Raw genomic sequence first — 19,703 nt, 5'->3', positions numbered from 1 at the left:
GCCGCAAACGAATAAAATGACATGGTGGTTTCACAACTAGTTAAATTACTAAACAGAAGGAAGGATATTTGGAGATACATCTATTATATAAACAACTTATGGGGATGTTATATATATATATATATATATATATATTATATACACACTGTATAACATACATATATATATAGAAAATAATGAAAGTTCAAATATGTGTCTAAAGTATTAAGAAAATTCTATTATTTTTTTTAAACAGGCAATTTGCGTTTTTTATGGAATGTGGGTTTTGCCATTAAATAAAAAAAAATCTGTTTTTCTCTCATTGAAGTTTTTTAAAATTCTTATCTACGATTGGCTAGAAAAGAAAGAACGCGCCAATCAGAATACAGCTATGAAGTTTTATTCCACGGTGCCCTCTTGCATAAGATCAATCCAGGTTCAGGTAGAACTGATCCTTTTAGGAGACGGTTTCGAGTCCGAATTCATCTCAAGATAAAGGAGAAAGAAACACAATGTAGGCTTGTGATCTGTCTTAATATAAAGAGAAGCTGAGGAAAACCCAGAAGAAAAAAATACGATTCTTTAATATAATAAAACGAACCACCTCCTATTTATTATTATTATTATTAAATGGGCGCCTACTTGTTCCTCTTTCCTCCCCTGATGCCCCTCTTTCCTCCCAGGATGCCCCTCTTTCCTCCCAGGATGCCCCTCTTTCCTCCCATGATGCCCCTCTTTCCTCCCACAATGCCCCTCTTTCCTCCCACGAAGCCCCTCTTTCCTCCCACGAAGCCCCTCTTTCCTCCCACGAAGCCCCTCTTTCCTCCCACGAAGCCCCTCTTTCCTCCCACGAAGCCCCTCTTTCCTCCCACGAAGCCCCTCTTTCCTCCCACGATGCCCCTCTTTCCTCCCACGATGCCCCTCTTTCCTCCCACGATGCCCCTCTTTTCTAGGCGCTCAGAATGTTTGCTGGCTATGAGGGTTTCACAGGGTTCTAAAAGTAACAATAATGTGTATAGAGACAGCAGAAAATGGGTTTATTTATAACATTTTGTTGATAAAAATGTAAGCAAATTATATAAGTATAACTTTTCATCGCAAATGCTAGCCTTGTATGCGAGTTTAATCACACATCATAACCCTCTTGGTACCAAATCATAGTCCTCTCCGCCACAAAAGGGCCGAATACTGTGGAGGTATATTGTGTAATTTCTTGCCATTATTTTCACACTGTTTTGTTTGACCTGGAATCAGCCCGAGACGTGTTCCAGAAATATTCTAACAGAGATACAGACCGTGCAGAACTGAGACTTCATAATGCCTGTGATGATAAAGTGTCAATCACATTCCAGACAAACCGGGGTTGTATAAATTGCTTTTTTTTTTTTTTTTTTCGCTTTTCCTGTTTCTCTTTGTAACGGCGTGTGCGGAATAGTAACATTTTTATTTATTTTGTGACTGTTTAAAATACAGCATTCCAGAATTACATAGAATCGATGAGCAGTAAAAGCTTGTCTTGCGCCCAACAAGTGTCCCTTTTTTTTATTATTAAATAATCCATATATTGAAGAAAAAGAAAAAACTAAAACACAAGCGAGACATTCATATCTCATATAAAGATATATAAACTGAATTAGATTGATTTAAATGTCATTAAACGTCCATTCAGTAAATTGATACTGGTGTCGGACATCAAAGATCTATAAAATTATATATATTGTGACAGAAAGCAGGGGATGATAATGGAGGGAGTGTATATATCCCCTTATATTTTGCAGGGTGGTTACCCACAATAGGTTTTCTAGCCCCAGGGAAATGTACTGTTAATATTGGACTTATTAACGTCTGTTGTTATTTGTGTGTTTTGGGTCCCTGGGGTGGAGCATTTGGAGAGTAGGGCGGGCCAGTGCTCCACTCCACAGTTTATGAGCAGCCGAAGACCAGCAGGTGGGAATCCAGTCCGGAGATTATCGGATACTCTCCTAAGCACTCACCTGTTTCCACTAATTAATGGGAGAGGCAGTTAAGTAGCCTCCTGGTCTCAGTGCAAAAGAGAGATCATTTGGCTCCCTGAGAGAGAGCTGCCAAAAAACACTGACTGCTGCAATTATTGCATATATTGTGTTATTTTGTTTTGTTGGAACGGATAAGCCGTCCAACTGTAGTTAGGTTGGAGAACCGTGTATTAGTTAGCGCTCACAAGAGCAAGGTTTTTGTTTTGATTTGTTTATTTTTCCTGTTATGCCTGTGACGAAAAATAAAAACAGGCCCAGCCTTTTATTTTACCCTCCTCGTGTCTGAGCCGTCTCTGCAGCCTTGAAGACTGTGTGTAAGTAAAGATTCCCGGACAGAGTACCAAAGTGAAGGGGTATTCTGTCACAATATATATATATATATATATATATATATATATATATATATATATATACACACACAGTATGTTATTATAGAGAATGAGATATCACATTAAGAGGGATATAATAAATTCTGTTAGCCAGGGTTCCCCAAATCCTGTAGGAGCTCAGGATGTTTTAATAAATTAAATACATTTAATAAATTATTCTCCTTCAATGTATGGATTGTTCCGTGACATACCGTATTGGCTCGGATATAGGCCGCCCCCGTATATAAGCCGCACCCTAAAAAAAAGCACCAAAAAAACATGCTGCCACTCTGTCCCCCCCCCCGAGATATGCTGCCACTGTCCTCCCTGCCCGAGATATGCTACCACTGCCCCCCCCCGAGATATGCTACCACTGCCCCCCCCCCGAGATATGCTGCCACTGTCCTCCCTGCCCGAGATATGCTGCCACTGTCCTCCTCACTTACCGGAGCAGAGTCCCAGGTGTCTTGCGGGGCCGGCGGGGGACATCTACGCAATACGCGTATACAACTTCCGGTGCCGGATGTGCCGGCACCGGAAGTTGTATACGCGTATTGCGTAGATATCCCCCGCCGGCCCCGCAAGACACCCGGGAGTCTGCTCCGGTAAGTCGGGGGGGGGGGGCAGAGGTAAAACGCATCGTGTGGACGGTCCGCACGATGCACTTAGACAACCTCCCGTGCCGGCACCCCCCCCATGGAAAGTGCTGGCAGGGGAGGCTGTCTGAGCGTATCGGGGAGTAGGATGCAGGTTCCCTGCACCACTGCGGGGGATCTGTATCCTAACCCCGCTGCCTGCCCGGCGCCCGGACTGCATGTCCCGGGCGTCGGGCGCTAGACCCCGAATATAGGCCGCACCCCCACTTTAAAAACTTAAAGTGGGGGAAAAAAGTGCGGCCTATATTCGAGCCAATACGGTAAATAGGTATCAGTAGTTTATGAAGTCATATGGTGTAATGAATACAAAGTAAGAAACATGGCTGCCGCCAAATGTGGAGAAAGGGCCAATGGACTCGTTTCATTCAGTTCGGAGATTCTTCAAATTATAAATATATTTAAAAATATATTTATTTAGAATAAATCGGACCTCCCATGTCCTGTTTTAGAATATTTTTTTTTTTTTTTAAATGGGTAAAAGGGAAATGGGAACCATTTTTTCTTTTTTTTTCTTCCTAAATTCGTTGATTAATGAGTATCCTATAATGCAGGGGCGTCCAACCTGAGGTCCTCCAGCTGCGGCAGGACTACATCTCCCATAATGCTTTTCAGCTAAGGGGCTGACAGAGGAGACTAGGAAATGTAGTCCTGCAGCAGCTGGAGGGCCGCAGGTTGGATACCCCGGATATATTGAGAACGCAACCTTATTGAAAATGGCACGTTTATTTCCAACTGCATCTATCCATCAGGATCAGTAAAGAATGGTGGGTGAGCTATATGCAGCCCATTATCTTCACCTAAATTGTTAAAAAATATATGATATATTTATATCAATGAACATTTTAATGTTTATTACTTAGAAGGTTCTAAATAAAATGAGAAACCCCACGCAGACCTGGGTTCCCTCTCCTATACCGGCATCTATGACTGAGCCAAGTTAAGGTGCCGTTCCTACGTAGCATCTTCTTCTGGATTCAATCCAGAAATGCTTTGGCCAGTATGAGAAAGAGCCAAGCAGAACAAGAACGGGCTTAAGTTGTCCTCCTCCGTTGGAGTTCGTTACTTTCAGTGACCTGCCGCACTTGGGTGATGTTTTTCACAAAGTCAACTCAGCTCAACTTGAGTGCTGACTCGATGAGCTGGCCCATCGCCTTACTCAGCTCCAGCTTGGCCTGTGCTTCATCTGGCACACAAAAAAAGGTTTCATACAATGTTGTCCTCCAGGTGTTCAATGGCTGGCTGGGAATAATAATAATAAATAATAATAATTTATGGTTTCTCTATATTACTCGGCCACCGTGACATTTTTCTTATATACTGTTTTTTTTAGGTTTCCGAACACACACAAGTGATTCCTCCCCAATTTTTGAGATGGAGTACGGTCAACAAGGTAGTACGTAGACCTTCATTCATATTTCATTAGAACTCCGAGGCTGACGTGCCTAGAAAAATATTTTTGTAACCGGCGAAGTACAAAGTATCACAGAGGCTTTTATTGGCCCTCAATGCCGTAATTTCAAGGTTACCCTGCAAGGCAAGTTGTTCAGGGCGTCGAATAAGAAAAAGCAGCTGTTTGCAGAACAATATCTTCACAAAAGCCGCGCTGAACGCTGATTTCTCGATTGTTATCAGAAGTACCGTAACCATGCAGACATTGGAAGGGTTTGATTAACAGGTTCATTAATCTGTGGCTTCAAAGCACTTTGTTGTCGCCTTTAATAGCGAACATTATTTGGAATTTAGAACAAAGTAAGATTCTGAGTACGCTCAGGGCATTGGAGCCGGAATATTACCTATATTACCAAAGTGTTCTTATCAATTTGGGTCCAGATTCTTGATTAGGCGGACTAGACGTTTCCAGAACTGCCCTTTTCAGGGGTTACGGGGGAGCTTAACGACCACTCATGAAAGCACCTTTTACTTTCATCTTTTGCTGCTGAGTCAACCCCTTTTTTCACCAAACCTGACAAAGCTCTTTGTCCGGCGAGTAACCAAAAATGGGTTGCAAGTAGTGATCAGGGCTGGCTTTAGGTGTTCGGGCACTTATTGGGGGGGGGGGGTCATGCCTGTGGTGCCCCCCTCTCCCTCATCATCCCCAGAGTCCCTTTGTCCCCTTCTTCGCTGTTCCGCACCTTTCTTTTCCTCCCTCCTGTAGTTTAGGTATGGATCAAATTGCTGGTATAGATCAACTGAAAATCACATGGAAACTCAGCACCGAAGGTATAGATAAATAAATCACACAGATTGCATCCACAGGACCCACGCGGCACCCAGGTTGGACTCATAGGGATTTCAGATTATAAATTCACTTTTGGGGATTTCTCCTCCTCTAAGCTAATGTTTAAACAGCAAATAATATATTAGCGAGGAAATCGATTCATAGATTCTCTCGTCCCAGGCGCTATAACTAATCCTGCCAATACTGATGACTAAGCAAACATTTGCCGTCTTCAATCATTGCTCTTCAGCTTTCAAGGAGATGCAGACTTATCGCTTCTCTAGGACATCATTTATACACAGTCAATTGTTTAACCCTTATGGTAGGATTACATGGCTTTGTTAGAGTTTCGTGATTCAATAGGTCATTTAGTTCAACGCTGATTTGAACAAAGAAACTTCAACAGTTGGATTTATTAAGGTGGTTGTCCATACTTTGACCTGCTGTCCAGGTGTCCATATCAGCACGCCTCCTAGATATTATTACAAAGAGAGAGTGAGAGAGTGAGAGAGTGAGAGAGAGAGAGAGAGAGAGAGAGAGAGAGAGAGAGAGAGAGAGAGAGTGAGTGAGAGAGAGAGAGAGAGGGAAAGAGAGAGAGAAAGCGAGAGAAAGCGAGAGATAGAGAGAGAGAAAGCGAGAAATAGAGAGAGAAAGCGAGAAATAGAAAGAGAGAAAGCGAGAAATAGAAAGAGAGAAAGCGAGAGAGAGAGAGAAAGCGAGAGAGAGAGAGAGAGAAAGAGGGAAAGAGAGAAAGATAAACAAAACCAGACGGGGAAAGAGAGAGAGAGAAAGAAAAAGAGAGGGAGATGGAGAGAGAGAGAGAGAGAGGGAAAGATAGAGAAAGATAAACAAAAACAGAGGGGGAAGAGAGCGAGAGAGAGAGAAAGAGAGAGAGAGAAAGAGAGAGAGAGAGAAAGAGAGAGAGCGAAAGCAAGAAATAGAGAGAGAAAGCGCGAGAAAGCGAGAGAGAGAGAAAGCGAGAGAGAGAGAAAGCGAGAGAGAGAGAAAGCGAGAGAGAGAGAGAAAGCGAGAGAGAGAGAGAGAGAGAGAAAAAGAAAGAAAGAAAAAGAGAGGGAGAGAGAAAAAGAAAAGGAGAGGGAGAGAGAGAGAGAGAGAGAGGAAGAGAGAGAAAAAGAGAAAAGAGAGAGAGCGTTTCAGGATATCCGGTTATCTCTCGTCACCAACAGATCCCACCGCCTTTCCCCAAGAACAACAGAAGTTGATGTTTGTAAAGTTAAAATCTCTGCTAGCGCATAGAATATTTATCATTCTATAAGCATTAAGTGAAGAAACCCAACGGCAGATATCGTGTGTTATGTGCTTTTCAAAGTTATTACAGTTGGAATAAATGTCAAACAAGGGCAGCGGGATTACAAGCGCATGAGAGAAAAACAAGTAAGTACAAGAAAAGAGCCAAAGAGCGTTATTATTGTACATTTGGTACTGAAAATATAATGCCGGGAAAGTATCACAGATACACGAAGGAACATTAAGAGATGGAGTGTTGCTGAAGTCCAGAACTGACCAGCCGGGTCTACACGGGATGTCGGGCTTCCCCCCAAATGGTGGACAATGCACCACGAGGGCTGCAGATAGCGGACCAAACATCACACATCTCCACCTTACCTAAATCAGCTTTTATTAGTCTGATCAAACCTGATGAACGTCAGCAATGGATTTTTTTTATTAATAGAGAAAACCAAGCTGGACTTGTAAATGTTGTGTCTAAATGAGTTTTGGCTCACAGTGTTGATGACACTCGGTTCTCCCTTTCTTCCTCTGATCGCCCTTGTTCTGTATACGATCACATCGCTAATGGCTTCATCTCTGTTTCTAACTGGATGCCTGCATGATCCCTAAACTTAATCTGTCCCAAACCGAATGAATTATCTTCTCTCCCTTCAACACTAACGTTCCATTTCAAGCATCCCGTAATGTCAAGGATGCAACCATCGCCCCTACCCCACAAACTCGCTGCCTCTCTATCACTATTTACCCCAACATCACATTCATCCCTCCAAAAAGCCTCCTATATATCTTTAAAAAATACTTGCATTCACGCCTTCCTAACATAAGATGCCAATGAAGCTCTTGTTCATCGCCTCCCATGTTGCCTACTGGGACTTGTGTCCCTCATGCCCATCTTGAACCCTTTCAATCCATCATGATATCTCCAGCCAGGCTTATCATCCTTACCCATCGCTCTACTAACACCTCTCCCCCTTTTCAATCTCTACGCTGTCTGTACACATCAGCGCTGCAGAGTATGATGGCAAGCTGAACCTGGGAACCAGCCTTAGAAATAATATATGTAGATTACCTCTCGACGTTTTTTTTTTTGGTTTTTTTGATCACATGGTTTTCCTACAATAAATAATCCTGAAGGTACCGGTCACACGGAAACATAGCTGAGGGGAAACGCCATTCAATCAGCGGCTGACATTCCTAAATCACACCGTGCGGATGCACAATTTTACAAGGGAGAACGTGATCCCAATAATAACGAGCTCAGTTACGTCACGTAACATATCTATGTTAACATGCGGCATTACTCTCTATTTCAGGGGTGTACCCGGAACCCCCAACAGCACTGAATTTCTTTTTCTCAAAGTCCGTACTAAATATGTTTTTAAATCTCCATATTGCTTACCCTTTTCAGACGTCGATGATATAACAGACCCAAAAATAAAAGGACAAGCTGGATGTCGGTACATATAGCAAAATCCGGATAAATACTATAATAAAGGTCAAAATCTTCTTAAACAAGAAAAAAAAAATAGGACATTAATTAAAGTAATCCAAATCATTATGGATATAGATCTTAATTGTGTTTGGTTAAATTGCATTCTGATTTGGTACCCAAAAAAACTAAAATTATTCTACATTTATTAGCGTTCTCTCCTCCATTTGCCACATGTTCTGGTGTAGGATTAATTAAAAAAAATACCATTGATGAAATATCCTACTCATATCTACGTTTCTAAAATACTATTCTTTCAGGAATAGGATTCATTAACCCTTAATAGTAGGGATTTCTTCCGACTTGTCCGAGAGAGGGAGTTTCACTATATCGTAAAGTTTGAGAGCTTTGGCCACCACTGAGAGACCGGTCTCTACCAAATAACGACGGTGTGAGACCCGCCGTGTCAATCTCTGGTCCATTTTCCCCTTTCAAACCATATCCAACAAGGTTAACTCCCATCCCAAGACCTGTAGCTCCTAAGGGTTAATATTAAAAAGATGTTGTGAAGACTAGGAGAATGGAGCAGGGGTGATCTATAAACCACCTCTAGTCTCTTAAGTTACCCCTACATTATGATTCACTAAACTATTGCCCCGTATGTCTATGTGACTATTCTGACTTCATAGGTTCGAGGTTGACTCCCTCAAAAGTTCATCCTAAAACCGAGTGCTGGGTGAAGCTATACTACGGACCACAAAACTCATTTATACTCCTGGACTAACATCCAAACATTCCAAAGACCTCCAAGGAATTAAGGAAATGGGGTGGAAGTTTTCAAAGACCTGCAATGCAAAGCTGTAGAAGAACTCATGGCTCTAATACCTACCAATGTTTCAACCGACTATGAGAAGTCCAGCTGGGGCTAATCCCTGACCACCGCCACCTCCAGAAGAGATGGGACCTCCAGAAGTCCCCAGCTATGACCACAGGCTGCATTTCCAATGGATAGGTCAACATTTTGACATTACTACAGCCCTTAAAAAAAGAACGTTACCATAAAAGACACATTCTACACTCTAAAGTAAATATAGAGCGCATACAACTCCCTGTTCCTACGCATAGCGACCGTGACCACTATAACCTTCCACCAAAAAGCAACAAAAAATCATGTGATGCTCCGGAAAAAAAGTTAAGTGCCATATAAGTTATAAGTTGGTATGGGCAGAAATGCATGATGGGAAGTGCCTTTGGTAATTATATTGCATGAAACGTGCTTATTTTTTGGGGAAGTTTGACTTTCTGAACCGCGAATGCTCATGACTCACATCCTATAATCTCTTTTAGTGAAAATGAAACAGAAATGATTGCATTATATTACCCGGACCGCCGGCTGATTACAGATAAGGACCGTACCGTGCAAAAAAACAACAACCAGGACGCTTTGTATCTACAGCATTCACGGGAGAACTCGGGTGTTTTCTCCGGCTACACGATAATTACGCACAAATCAGAATATATGTACGAGGTTTGGGGATTTATTTCCCTGTGGGTTCCGATTGCAATGCTTTGAAGGTTGAATTACAGTGCTTCGGACATCTAAAAACAGACCGACTGATCGGTGAAAGCATTTCTGTCTTACGGTGCTTTTATTTTTTGGGGGGCTATCCAAGTGTTTTTATGAAGTTTTTTAAGGAGGTATTGCAGCTGCCAGGTGCACCGATAACGAAAAAGAGGCAAAAAAGAGAGAGAGACGATGAGGTGCATGCTGGGTGATGTCATGCTACGGAGAGTTTTCCTGGCACAAAAGGAGAAAAATAAATATAATGTAAATGTATTCTTAAGCTGTTTAAGTGTTCTAGAACTCCTTAAATAAGGTGAGAAGGATACTTTCATTTTGGTGAACAAATCCAGAATATCCAACAGTTGCAAAACGTTCTAGAGCAAGGTTCTCAAAGTCTGCAAGCCATCAGTGATCACCAAGACTTTTAAAGGGGAACAACAGACAGAGAAAAGGAACATTTATGGTAAAACTGCGCATGGTGTTAGCTTGGCTTTTTTTTTTTAAAGACATGTTAAGCGGCTTGGCAGTTGGTTATCCTGAGCGGCTCTATGGAGCGACTGTTCATGGAGGAAGAAGGCTGACGCAGTATAGCTGGCTCCTCGCGGACAGACACGATGTAACAGTCCCTCACCATGCGTTGTTACATTAAAGGGAAACGCATGGAGCAGGCAGCCTCCCCTCCCAGCCGCCGGATACATTGTAACTAATGACTGATCGCTGCCTTTTCATCCTGTGCTTTTGTTAACTGCACCAAAGCATTGAAGAGGTTAACCACACACGCGTTTTGTGCTTTAGCATCGGAAGTTAACCTCTTCTTTGCTGGAATGCACTTTTGTACGTGTGGTGCGTATTTTCAATGCTACAGAGCAACGTGTGTGTGTGTGTGTGTGTGTGTGTGTGTGTGTGTGTGTGTACTTGTGTGTGTGTGTGTGTGTACTTGTGTGTGTGTACGTGAGCTTGCACATTTAACCTCTTTGATGCTGGAGTTTAGACTGGCAAAGATTACTAAAAATTATGGAAACCAAATAGAACCATGAAAAGAGTCATAAACAACATAAAAGGCAATACAAATATTCTGTATTTTTATGAATCCTGTAATAAATAACACGACTATAAAATATGTTAATATTTTCCAGCACTGTAATGTTAACGTCATGGCGCAGTTACATCGCGTGTCCCGCGTAGATACATTTAAACGCTTTCTTTACTTTATTAATACAAATTAAGTCTCATTAGATAATCACTGACAAAATAAAGCTACCACTTTTCCCACAAGAAGAACCATTAAGAAAAATCCAAGCCTTAGCCCTGTTCTAATTTAGGATTAGGTTTATAACAAAGTGTATACAGGAATAAAAGTACTTGTATTTCTAATAAAACATGCGCGTGGATAGCGGACGCAGAACCTGCGGCTTTGGAGCGGACAATTCTAACTTCAACAAGAATACAATGATTCAAAAATAGGATTACGTAACTTAAAATCCTCAGATCAATCAACATCAATCAATCAAATCGCAGATCAAAACAGGAGGAAAAAAATTAATCTAAGAGAAGTTTCCATTATAAAAGAAATGAAAGGTGTCATTTCGTTTGTTAACCCTATATTTACCAATATATATATATATAGCCATTAATACATAATATATCTTGTGTCTCCTTTATCCACCTAGAAAATATTTACAAAATAAAAGGTTAAAACAGAGATTTATTCAAATTAATATTTTCGTTCTTCTTCTCCCCCTGTATTCACACAAGATAGCAGGATAGTGCCAGGTCCCCAACAAATGCCTGGGATCGCTCGTTTCTAATGGCCTTGAAGACCAGTCATGGTCGTGTTAACCTGGTATAGCCGAACCTTTATACTTAACACACCCTTGTGGTCTTTCTAACGCGGCCCTGGCCCCGGCAGATGGCGCCATATTTGCTGCGTCTATCACTTGGCAGCACGGAGGAAGACGAGCCATCCTGCAAAAATCTGTTGTGGGAGAAACCACAATTGGACCACCACGGCCTTCCCTCTTGCGTCAAAACAAGCAGACTGTGGCTAGAGAGGCGATAGATGTGAGAATGCTGCCCCCCAAGAAAGAACCATTCATGAGGTCTCTGGTGGCCTTAACCCAGCACTATGTATAACACAAACACAATGTATTCATGCAGTTGGTGTTACTATTGGGAGCGTCCATGCGAATACATTCAAGAAGCAGTTTAGAGCAACCCGTCTTATTAGAAGATACTCATAACGAGACACAAATAATATATACGGGCATTAATATTTCTGCAAACGGTACTCCTAATTGCGCAATCAGACGGAACACTTATTCCTTACATGAACCGACATGGTATTAAAAGTATCGACTATCGGAATGTTAATGTTACCGTCCAGTTACATGACGTTCATCTATCTGTAATGGTGGCCCATCTAGAACAAACAAAATACCACTAATTACACTTTATTAATACAACGTTAAGACTCATTAGATGCTCCTCTGACAAAAGCCACCAACTATTCTAAGATTAAGAGACTGTGGAGGATCAGCCTCGATTAGATACGGCTTTCCTGTCCTTGAATCATAAAAAGGTTCCTTTAGCAAACCAGAAAGAGCGAAGAACGGTTGGAACAGACTTACGTTATTCATGTACTCGCTCAGCAGATCTTGGAGGGCTTGGCGAACGGCGTTGCATTCGGCTACGATTCTCTCTCTGCGGTCGTCCCGCGTGCAGGACGAGTCGGCCATCAGGGCCGCCCCGCTGATGATGCTTTCGAGCCTCTCTTCCAGAGACGGCCGGAATCTGGCTTCGCTAAAGGTCATGGGATCTAAAATGATCTTGTTCTGCGGAGAGAGAGAGAGAGAGAGAGAGAGAGAGAGAGAGAGAAAAAAAGATGGACAATCATTGGAGATCAATGGAAGGTCTCCTCTCCCAATGAGTTACTTTATTCCCCCCCAAAAAATAAAATAATTGTTTTTGACGATGGAGTCTTTAGTTGAAGTTGATACATTTCGTAGGGGCGATCTAGAAAAATATGTAAAGTTCAGTAAGCTTTTGGGACCTCAAAGGTGTCTTCTTCAGATGGAATGAAGAAGAAACCTTTGATGTCCCCAAACTTTATGTCATTTTTAATCAATAAGACGAAGGACTCCATATTCTCTTTGGGCTATTTCTGTTTCTCCAGTGTGAGCGACGCCAATCCACGAAGATCAGTTCTTCACCAAAGTTCTAAACATGTGCTGATGAACATTCTGACTACATTTAGACCGAAGCCCCCCCAACCCCCCCCCCCATTATAAGTTAGGCTTATCCTTATAAACATATTTCCGGCTCCGTGGACGGTGGGTTTGAAAACCACTCGATGCTTGGCGAGAAACATCTCAACAGATGAAAAAAGGTGGTGATGCAACCTGGCACGATGGAGTCAAACCCTTTCTCACGTTCGATTGTCCTTTAAGTGCTTGAGCAACATTATAACAGGTTTTGTTTTTTTTTTCTTCTCAAAATGCAACATTTGACCTTCATTTCCCAGACGCTAAAGAATAAAATCTCAAAGAATACGGTTGGGTTATTTTTTTTTTTTTTTTTTTTCCGCTCTTGCAAATACGTTCGTCTTTTTTTATTTTTTTTTATTTATTCGCACTCCGGAACTAACAAATTAGCAGGTTGCGAAAGGTCTTTAAAATGCTTACGGGAGCGGACAGCCTATCGCCAGATGTCCGATATACTCGCTAGGTTAGAACGTAAGCGCTGGCAGAAAAGCTAAAAAGAGCTCTTTGTAATGTGACAAAAAAAAAAGGTAAGACAGATTTGTAATTAATATAATTCTGTAAATTGTAAAAAAAAAAAAAAAAAAGCGGAATATAAAGTGTCCGCACGTAGTTCAAATAGTTGGAGGAAAGAATTTTTTTCTACTAAATAATAAACCCACCGTTGAGGGTCACAAGGGGAGACTATGGTTATGCTGATGTAAAGAAGTTTCCCTTAACTGAAAGAGTGGTAAAAAAAAGTGGAACAGCCACCCGGCAGAAGCGGTAGACGGTAATACAGCGAGGGAATGTAAACATACACGGGACAGGCTCCTGAATCTAAGACCAAAGACTGATTATGGTCCGAGTCTCTAGATGGGCCGAATGGGTCAAATTCTTTGCTAATTTACGTAAACAATTTTAGAATGTTGGCGTTATATGCACTTGGGCATTTTTTTTCAGTCTTGTTCATTCATCTTCTGTTTTTTTTGGAGTTTTTTTTTAATTAAAAAAAAATAAATTAATAATAACGTGGACCCCACAAGCGATCGCAGAAAGAAGACTTGAATGCGCAGAAAGATCTGTGCAAATGAAAGCCTCTTGAAATTGTCATTAATGCGGTGAATTAAAAACCCACATATTGCAGAAAAAAAAAAGCTTTACTCTCTTACTTCACCAAATAATAAGAAAAGCAATAAGAATCAATGCGTGCAGCCGCGTAACGTTTACCCCCGCCGGAGCTTAATGATAGGGACAATTACCACAAACAATGGTCCCCACGGTTTGTTAACGGGACTCATACAAATGATTTTCTCTCAATCTATATGATCTTAAAGGTGCTGTTCCACCTACGGCTGAATTTTACATTTTTGGAACTAAAGGCAGGATAAGAAACATTATTGCTAGCGCTGTCGGGTCCCCAAACCCTTCCCAGAAAGAATTTTTTTAATGATGATTATTTACATTTTTACCGGATACACTAAATTTTCATGCGATACAAAAGCAGGCTTCTTACAAAGAAATAATGTGAAGCAACCACATCGACACCCATTTTTGGTTTCGTCAGGGTAGATGGACGTCTGGCGTGAAGCCCTGACAAGTGAATGTTCATAACTGGTGAAGCCCTCTGGTACTTTGCATGGATACACTAAACTTGGATCAGCGAACGCAACGTGCCGTTGCAACACAGGAGTGATGGGAGTGATATAGAGCCCTTGGAACACAGGAGTGATGGGAGTGATAAAGGGCCATTGGAACACAGGAGTGATGGGAGTGATATAGAGCCACTGGAACACAGGAGTGATGGGAGTGATAAAGGGCCACTGGAACACAGGAGTGAAGGGAGTGATAAGGGGCCAATGGAACACAGGAGTGATGGGAGTGATAAAGGGCCGTTGGAACACAGGAGTGATGGGAGTGATAAGGGGCCATTGGAACACAGGAGTGATGGAAGTGAGAAAGGGCCATTGGAACACAGGAGTGATGGGAGCGATAAAGGGCCATTGGAACACAGGAGTGATGGGAGTGATATAGAGCCATTGGAACACAGGAGTGATGGGAGTGATAACGGGCCATTGGAACACAGGAGTGATGGGAGTGATAAAGGGCCATTGGAACACAGGAGTGATGGGAGTGATATAGAGCCATTGGAACACAAGAGTGATGGGAGTGATAAAGGGCCATTGGAACACAGGAGTGATGGGAGTGATAATGGGCCATTGGAACACAAGAGTGATGGGAGTGATATAGAGCCATTGGAACACAGGAGTGATGGGAGTGATAAAGCGCCTCTGTACGCCTATGAAGAGATTCCATTAAAAATCTCTGTGCTGTGCTGGATTTCTGATCCATTTTATGTTAATTAATGGACACATTTTGCTTTTCTTTCAAAAACAAGGACATTTCTAACTGACCCCAAACGTTTTAACGGTAGTGAGTGTGTGAAATATTTGACTTAGTAAACATTGCTTTCTTGATCAAAACCAGCAAGCAGCTAAACCGAACAAGTTCCTCGTCTCTCTGCCCTTTTCTTTTTGTGATATCATCGCACCCCGCAGCATTTTCATCAACGTTGCATTATAACGGCCCGAAGCGCCTTTCAGCCAAGATCTCATTTTAATCCTCGATAAGGAGAACACCCATTAAACGCTCCGCTCCTTGAACCGGACTCCGGCGGGAGCCGCGCCGTGACCTGCGTTACCCTTAACAAAAGTTCAACTTATTACCAAGTCGACCGCGATTCCTTCATTCGGTACCTGGCTTTCCCTAAATCATGTTTAATTTCATGTGAACGGGAACGAGCCTACATGAGAGATTAGCAATTACCTAATGAGACAGAATCCGGCTTTTGGCATTTCTAATAAGGAGGCGCGGGTATGTTTTAACCCCTTAAGGACAATGGGCGGTCCCTAAACCCATTGAAAACAATGCATTTTGAGCCCGTACATGTACGGGCTTTGTCATTAAGGGGTTAATGAAGTAAAATCAGCCCTTACAATGCAAGAGATAACTTGTAACCTTTCCAAGACAAACAATTTAAGGCTGGCACGTCTTGATGGATTGGCTTATTTAAATGTACGGGTTTTATTACGCCGTAAGACTCCACCGCCAAGACCAAACGCCTATATTTGATCCTTTCTAGCGTAATATCAGGCACTCCGGATTATATTTATTAGGTAGTAAGAACGGCTTTCAGCGCCCACCCTGTTCTATTAAACACCTCTGTGACTTTTCCTTCTGACCCCATGTCTTTCACCAGAGGAGCCAGCCAACCCATTTCTCTTCTCGGATGGCCCTGGGTCTTCTGCTCAATTAAACGTAGCGCTACAATGTAAATAAAATAGAATGCGTCGGAAATGCTCTTAAAATACAGAGCAGCAACTTCTTTTTTCAGCATCACATGGATAAATCAAGTACTTTTGTGGAAGGGAGCCGCAGTCGAAGAGGTCAATGGAGGCCAAACCTAAGAGCGCAAGTTGAGGGTCTACAGCTGGATTTTAGATAGACCCTCTACTAGGTCCATTTTCTAAGGAGTGTTCAAGAACAAACAGTGATGTTTTTTATGCTGGTTTATACCCCAGTGCCTACATTTACCATGGTATGAGGGTCCTGCTCCTCTGCTGGTCTTTTTCATGAAGATATGAACCGGGATATGACATCACACACCTTTGTTCCAAGAGGAATGTCTGATCTCCCCAGCAGGCCCACAGAAAGCTGTGGTGAAGTCCAACCACTCAATGTGCCTCTAATGAGACAGTCTAGGCCGCCAACCCACCCCAACCCGCCACCCTAGTGCGCCCTCCACTGACCCTGATAAGACTGGTGCGGCTCTATAGTTGTTCTCTTTTGCTTTGTTGAGTACAACCTGCACCTTATTTTACACGCTGAGAAGACAAGAGGATGGCGAATGAAGCATTCATTGGGATTAATGGCACAGCAGCCACATTGTTCCTCAAAATCCTCACAGGTCCTGGATTGAGTCTATTTCTGAAGTGGGGTCTTGATTGTTTTAATCGTATTATAAATCAGGGACCATTGCGTTTTAGGACTTTTTATGAGTCCGGGTGTATGTCTGACGGGGGAGAAGCCGATTTACTTTTCCCGTAACTAGAATGGCCATTTTTGTTGGCCCAATAAATGTATCAACTTCAGCTAAAGACTCCCTTAGGTAAAGAGGGATCAACTGAGCGTCTTATTGTTTAATAAAAATATTTAAAAAAACTGAAATAAGGCTAATTTTTTTTATTTTATTTAAAAAAATAGGCATTTTGGATGCAACATTTATGAAGATGAAGAGGTTGTGTGGGTTTAAACTTCCCCTGCTCAAATGCCAAGGAAGAAAAGAATCGCCAGCCGCAGCCGGCCCAACAAGCACATTTACGATTAGCAGATACGTTCGGTTTCCAGAGCTTCCTCTGGGCAGAAATGTCACTAATCTAATTATGAAACTTCACATTTAATATCACCGGAACACTTTCTAAAATTCTACAAAATGCCGACTCTTATTTCCGTGGATTGGACAAAAAAACTAAACAAAAAAAAAACCCCGATGTCAGTTCAGATTTATAATTTGTAATGTTTTAAGCAAATATTAGAGAAATGAATTAAATCTAGAAACCGTCAGCCTATTAAAGAGTGATTTATGGATTTTGGAATGTTATGGCTAAAACACACGAACACGCTTTAAAAAAAAAAACCCGAGATATCCCTTTTGGGTAGATTCATGGATTAATGGGTGGATTGAATTACAATATGCTAATGATATCATAAAACATGATTAATGTCATGCTCTGAAAGAATTGTTTGTATCGTATATCACTCAATGAGGTACATTGTAAGGCTATTCATTAAAATGAGAGCTGCGTCAATCCACCTTATATGGATGAAAAACTGATGAAACCAGTAGCTGCCAACAGTCCTGACAAGGCGTATGACCAGGGCCGGCCCAAGGCAAAATGCCACCTGGGGCGAATTTTAAAATGCTCCCCCCCCCTTTATCTACCCTTCCTCTCCCTCCGTCCCTGCCGCCCCCCATTATCTACCTCCCCCCCTCCCCTTGTACTTACCTTTCAGCAGTCCTGCGGCGAATCTCCCTGTTCGGTCTCGGTGCCGGCTTGTAATGATGAGCGCCGGCACTCTGCATTACAAGCCGGCACCAAGAACGAACAGGGAGACTCGCCACAGAGGAGAGAGAGGGGCGCCGAGCGGGTACCGACAGCTTGGTAAGCGAAAACCGCTCGGCGCCCCTTTCTCTGTCTTTCGCTTAAAAAAAAAAAAAGGGGGCTTGGGGCGGCAAAGTGCTGCCCCTTCAAAAGTGCCGCCTGGAGCGGTTGCCCCACTCGGCTCCATTGTCGGGCCGGCCCTGCGTATGACCTTTCAACTGTCCAGGCTAGTTACCCATTTTTATAGACAGAGCACAAGAGTTAAGATTTTCCTTCACTAAAAGTAAGGGGCCCAAACTCAAATTTTACTAAAAAAGAGGCCCATAAAGACACGGTTGGATGAGTTTGGGGTGGAAGAACTTGACCGGCCGCACAGAGCCCTGACCTCAACCCCATCGAACACCTTTGGGATGAACTGGAGCGGAGATTGTGAGCCGGAACTTCTCATCAAACATGATGATAGACGAAATTCCCACAAAAACTCCCCAAAATCTTGTGAAAATCCTTCCCAGAAGAGTGGAAGGCGTTATATCTGCAAACCAACTACATATTAATGTCTCTGTATTTAGAATGTGATGTCATCAAAGTCCCTGTTGGCGTAACGGTCAGGTGTCCCAATACTTTTGTCCGTATATTGCATATGAGAGAGGTTCTTCGTAAAACAATTTATTAATTGCACTGAAAGCCTGTTTTGGCCACCCCCGTCCTTCCTGCATAAGCCATATGCCTATTCCATTCATGTTTTAATTCCCTCACTGTATTACCATCTGCCACTTCTGCTGGGAGGCAGTTCTACTTATCTACCACCCTCTCAGTCAATCCAATTGTCAGCTGTGCTTTTTTTTTTATGTTACAAGGTTGACAAACTCAATTAAGTGCCAGATATCTGAAAAACACAACTTGACTTTCACATAGATGCGAAACGTTATAGAGAATCTCTAGACTTTTGAAGGATTTCTTGAAAATCCAGAATTCTTCCGCCGTTGACGGAAACGTACCCTTTCGGTAAATTATCTGAACCACAACAAGCAATTTCTATATTTAATAAGCTACGTATTCACGGAATAAATGCATATTAAGGGGAAAGCCGTGTATCATTTAGCGAAAAGGTTTCCATGAAAAAAAAAAAAAAAATGAACAAAACGGATAACCTTTAAAGAGCTAATATTATGCCGCGGAGAGGTCCGGTAATTGAGCTTCTTGTGCCGGGAGATGGATTCTGACCGTACAAAGCTTGGTAAACGCGTGACGTTAATTGGCCTGGCAGAGGCGACCTGCATTAGGAACGTTCTTTTAAAGAATGGGATCTTCATGGGCTTTTTTCTAAATTATTATACATATTATGTTATACCCCCTGACGGTAATTGTTACTCTTTTCTGATAAACAGGGTCTTTGGATGTGCCTGGTTACGAGGCGTACCCAACGGGATATATTACAGTAAGAAATGTGCCGTTTCCCGTAAGAAGATCAGCGGGATTACGTACATGGAGGATCACCAGCGTCTACTTTCATTCTGTGTGAATAGGAAATGGAATTTTTGGTCTTAGATGCCGTTTATATATATATATTTTTTATAGGATTTGCCTCTTTCCACTTTATCCACTTCAGTAGGTATCATTTTTACTCAACACATTTAAAAGAAGTTTAAAGAGGATGTGGTTATATATATATATATATATATATATATATATATATATACACACACTATAAAACTGATGTAATGTGAAAGTGTTTACTGGGTATGAAGGTATCACAGGGTTCTACACAGGTGAGGACCCCTTGCACCCCCCGCAAGTCACATACGGATCCATGCTCTCACACACA

General features: G+C 42.1%; 1 protein-coding gene across 5 annotated transcripts in view; it reads right to left on the bottom strand.

Annotated features, from left to right (window-relative positions):
- Positions 1-19,703, bottom strand: part of LOC149285097 (catenin alpha-2) — a 581,118-nt gene that overhangs the window by 489,109 nt on the left and 72,306 nt on the right. For 3 of the 5 annotated variants that reach the window (XM_089495824.1, XM_089495825.1, XM_089495826.1), the window contains exon 6: positions 12,108-12,311. In XM_089495824.1, the coding sequence (XP_089351950.1) occupies positions 12,108-12,311 (204 nt within the window). Of the gene's footprint in view, positions 1-142; positions 146-12,103; positions 12,312-19,703 lie in introns of all 5 variants that reach the window. The other 2 variants (XM_089495823.1, XM_089495822.1) reach the window with 2 other exon arrangements.

The sequence above is a fragment of the Sceloporus occidentalis genome, unplaced genomic scaffold (assembly GCF_023333645.1).
Source record: "Sceloporus occidentalis isolate IW3139 unplaced genomic scaffold, rSceOcc1.0.p SCAF_84, whole genome shotgun sequence".
Lineage (NCBI taxonomy): Eukaryota > Metazoa > Chordata > Lepidosauria > Squamata > Phrynosomatidae > Sceloporus > Sceloporus occidentalis.
Note: the sequence above shows the minus strand (reverse complement) of the source record. Positions and strands in the feature narration are given on the sequence as shown.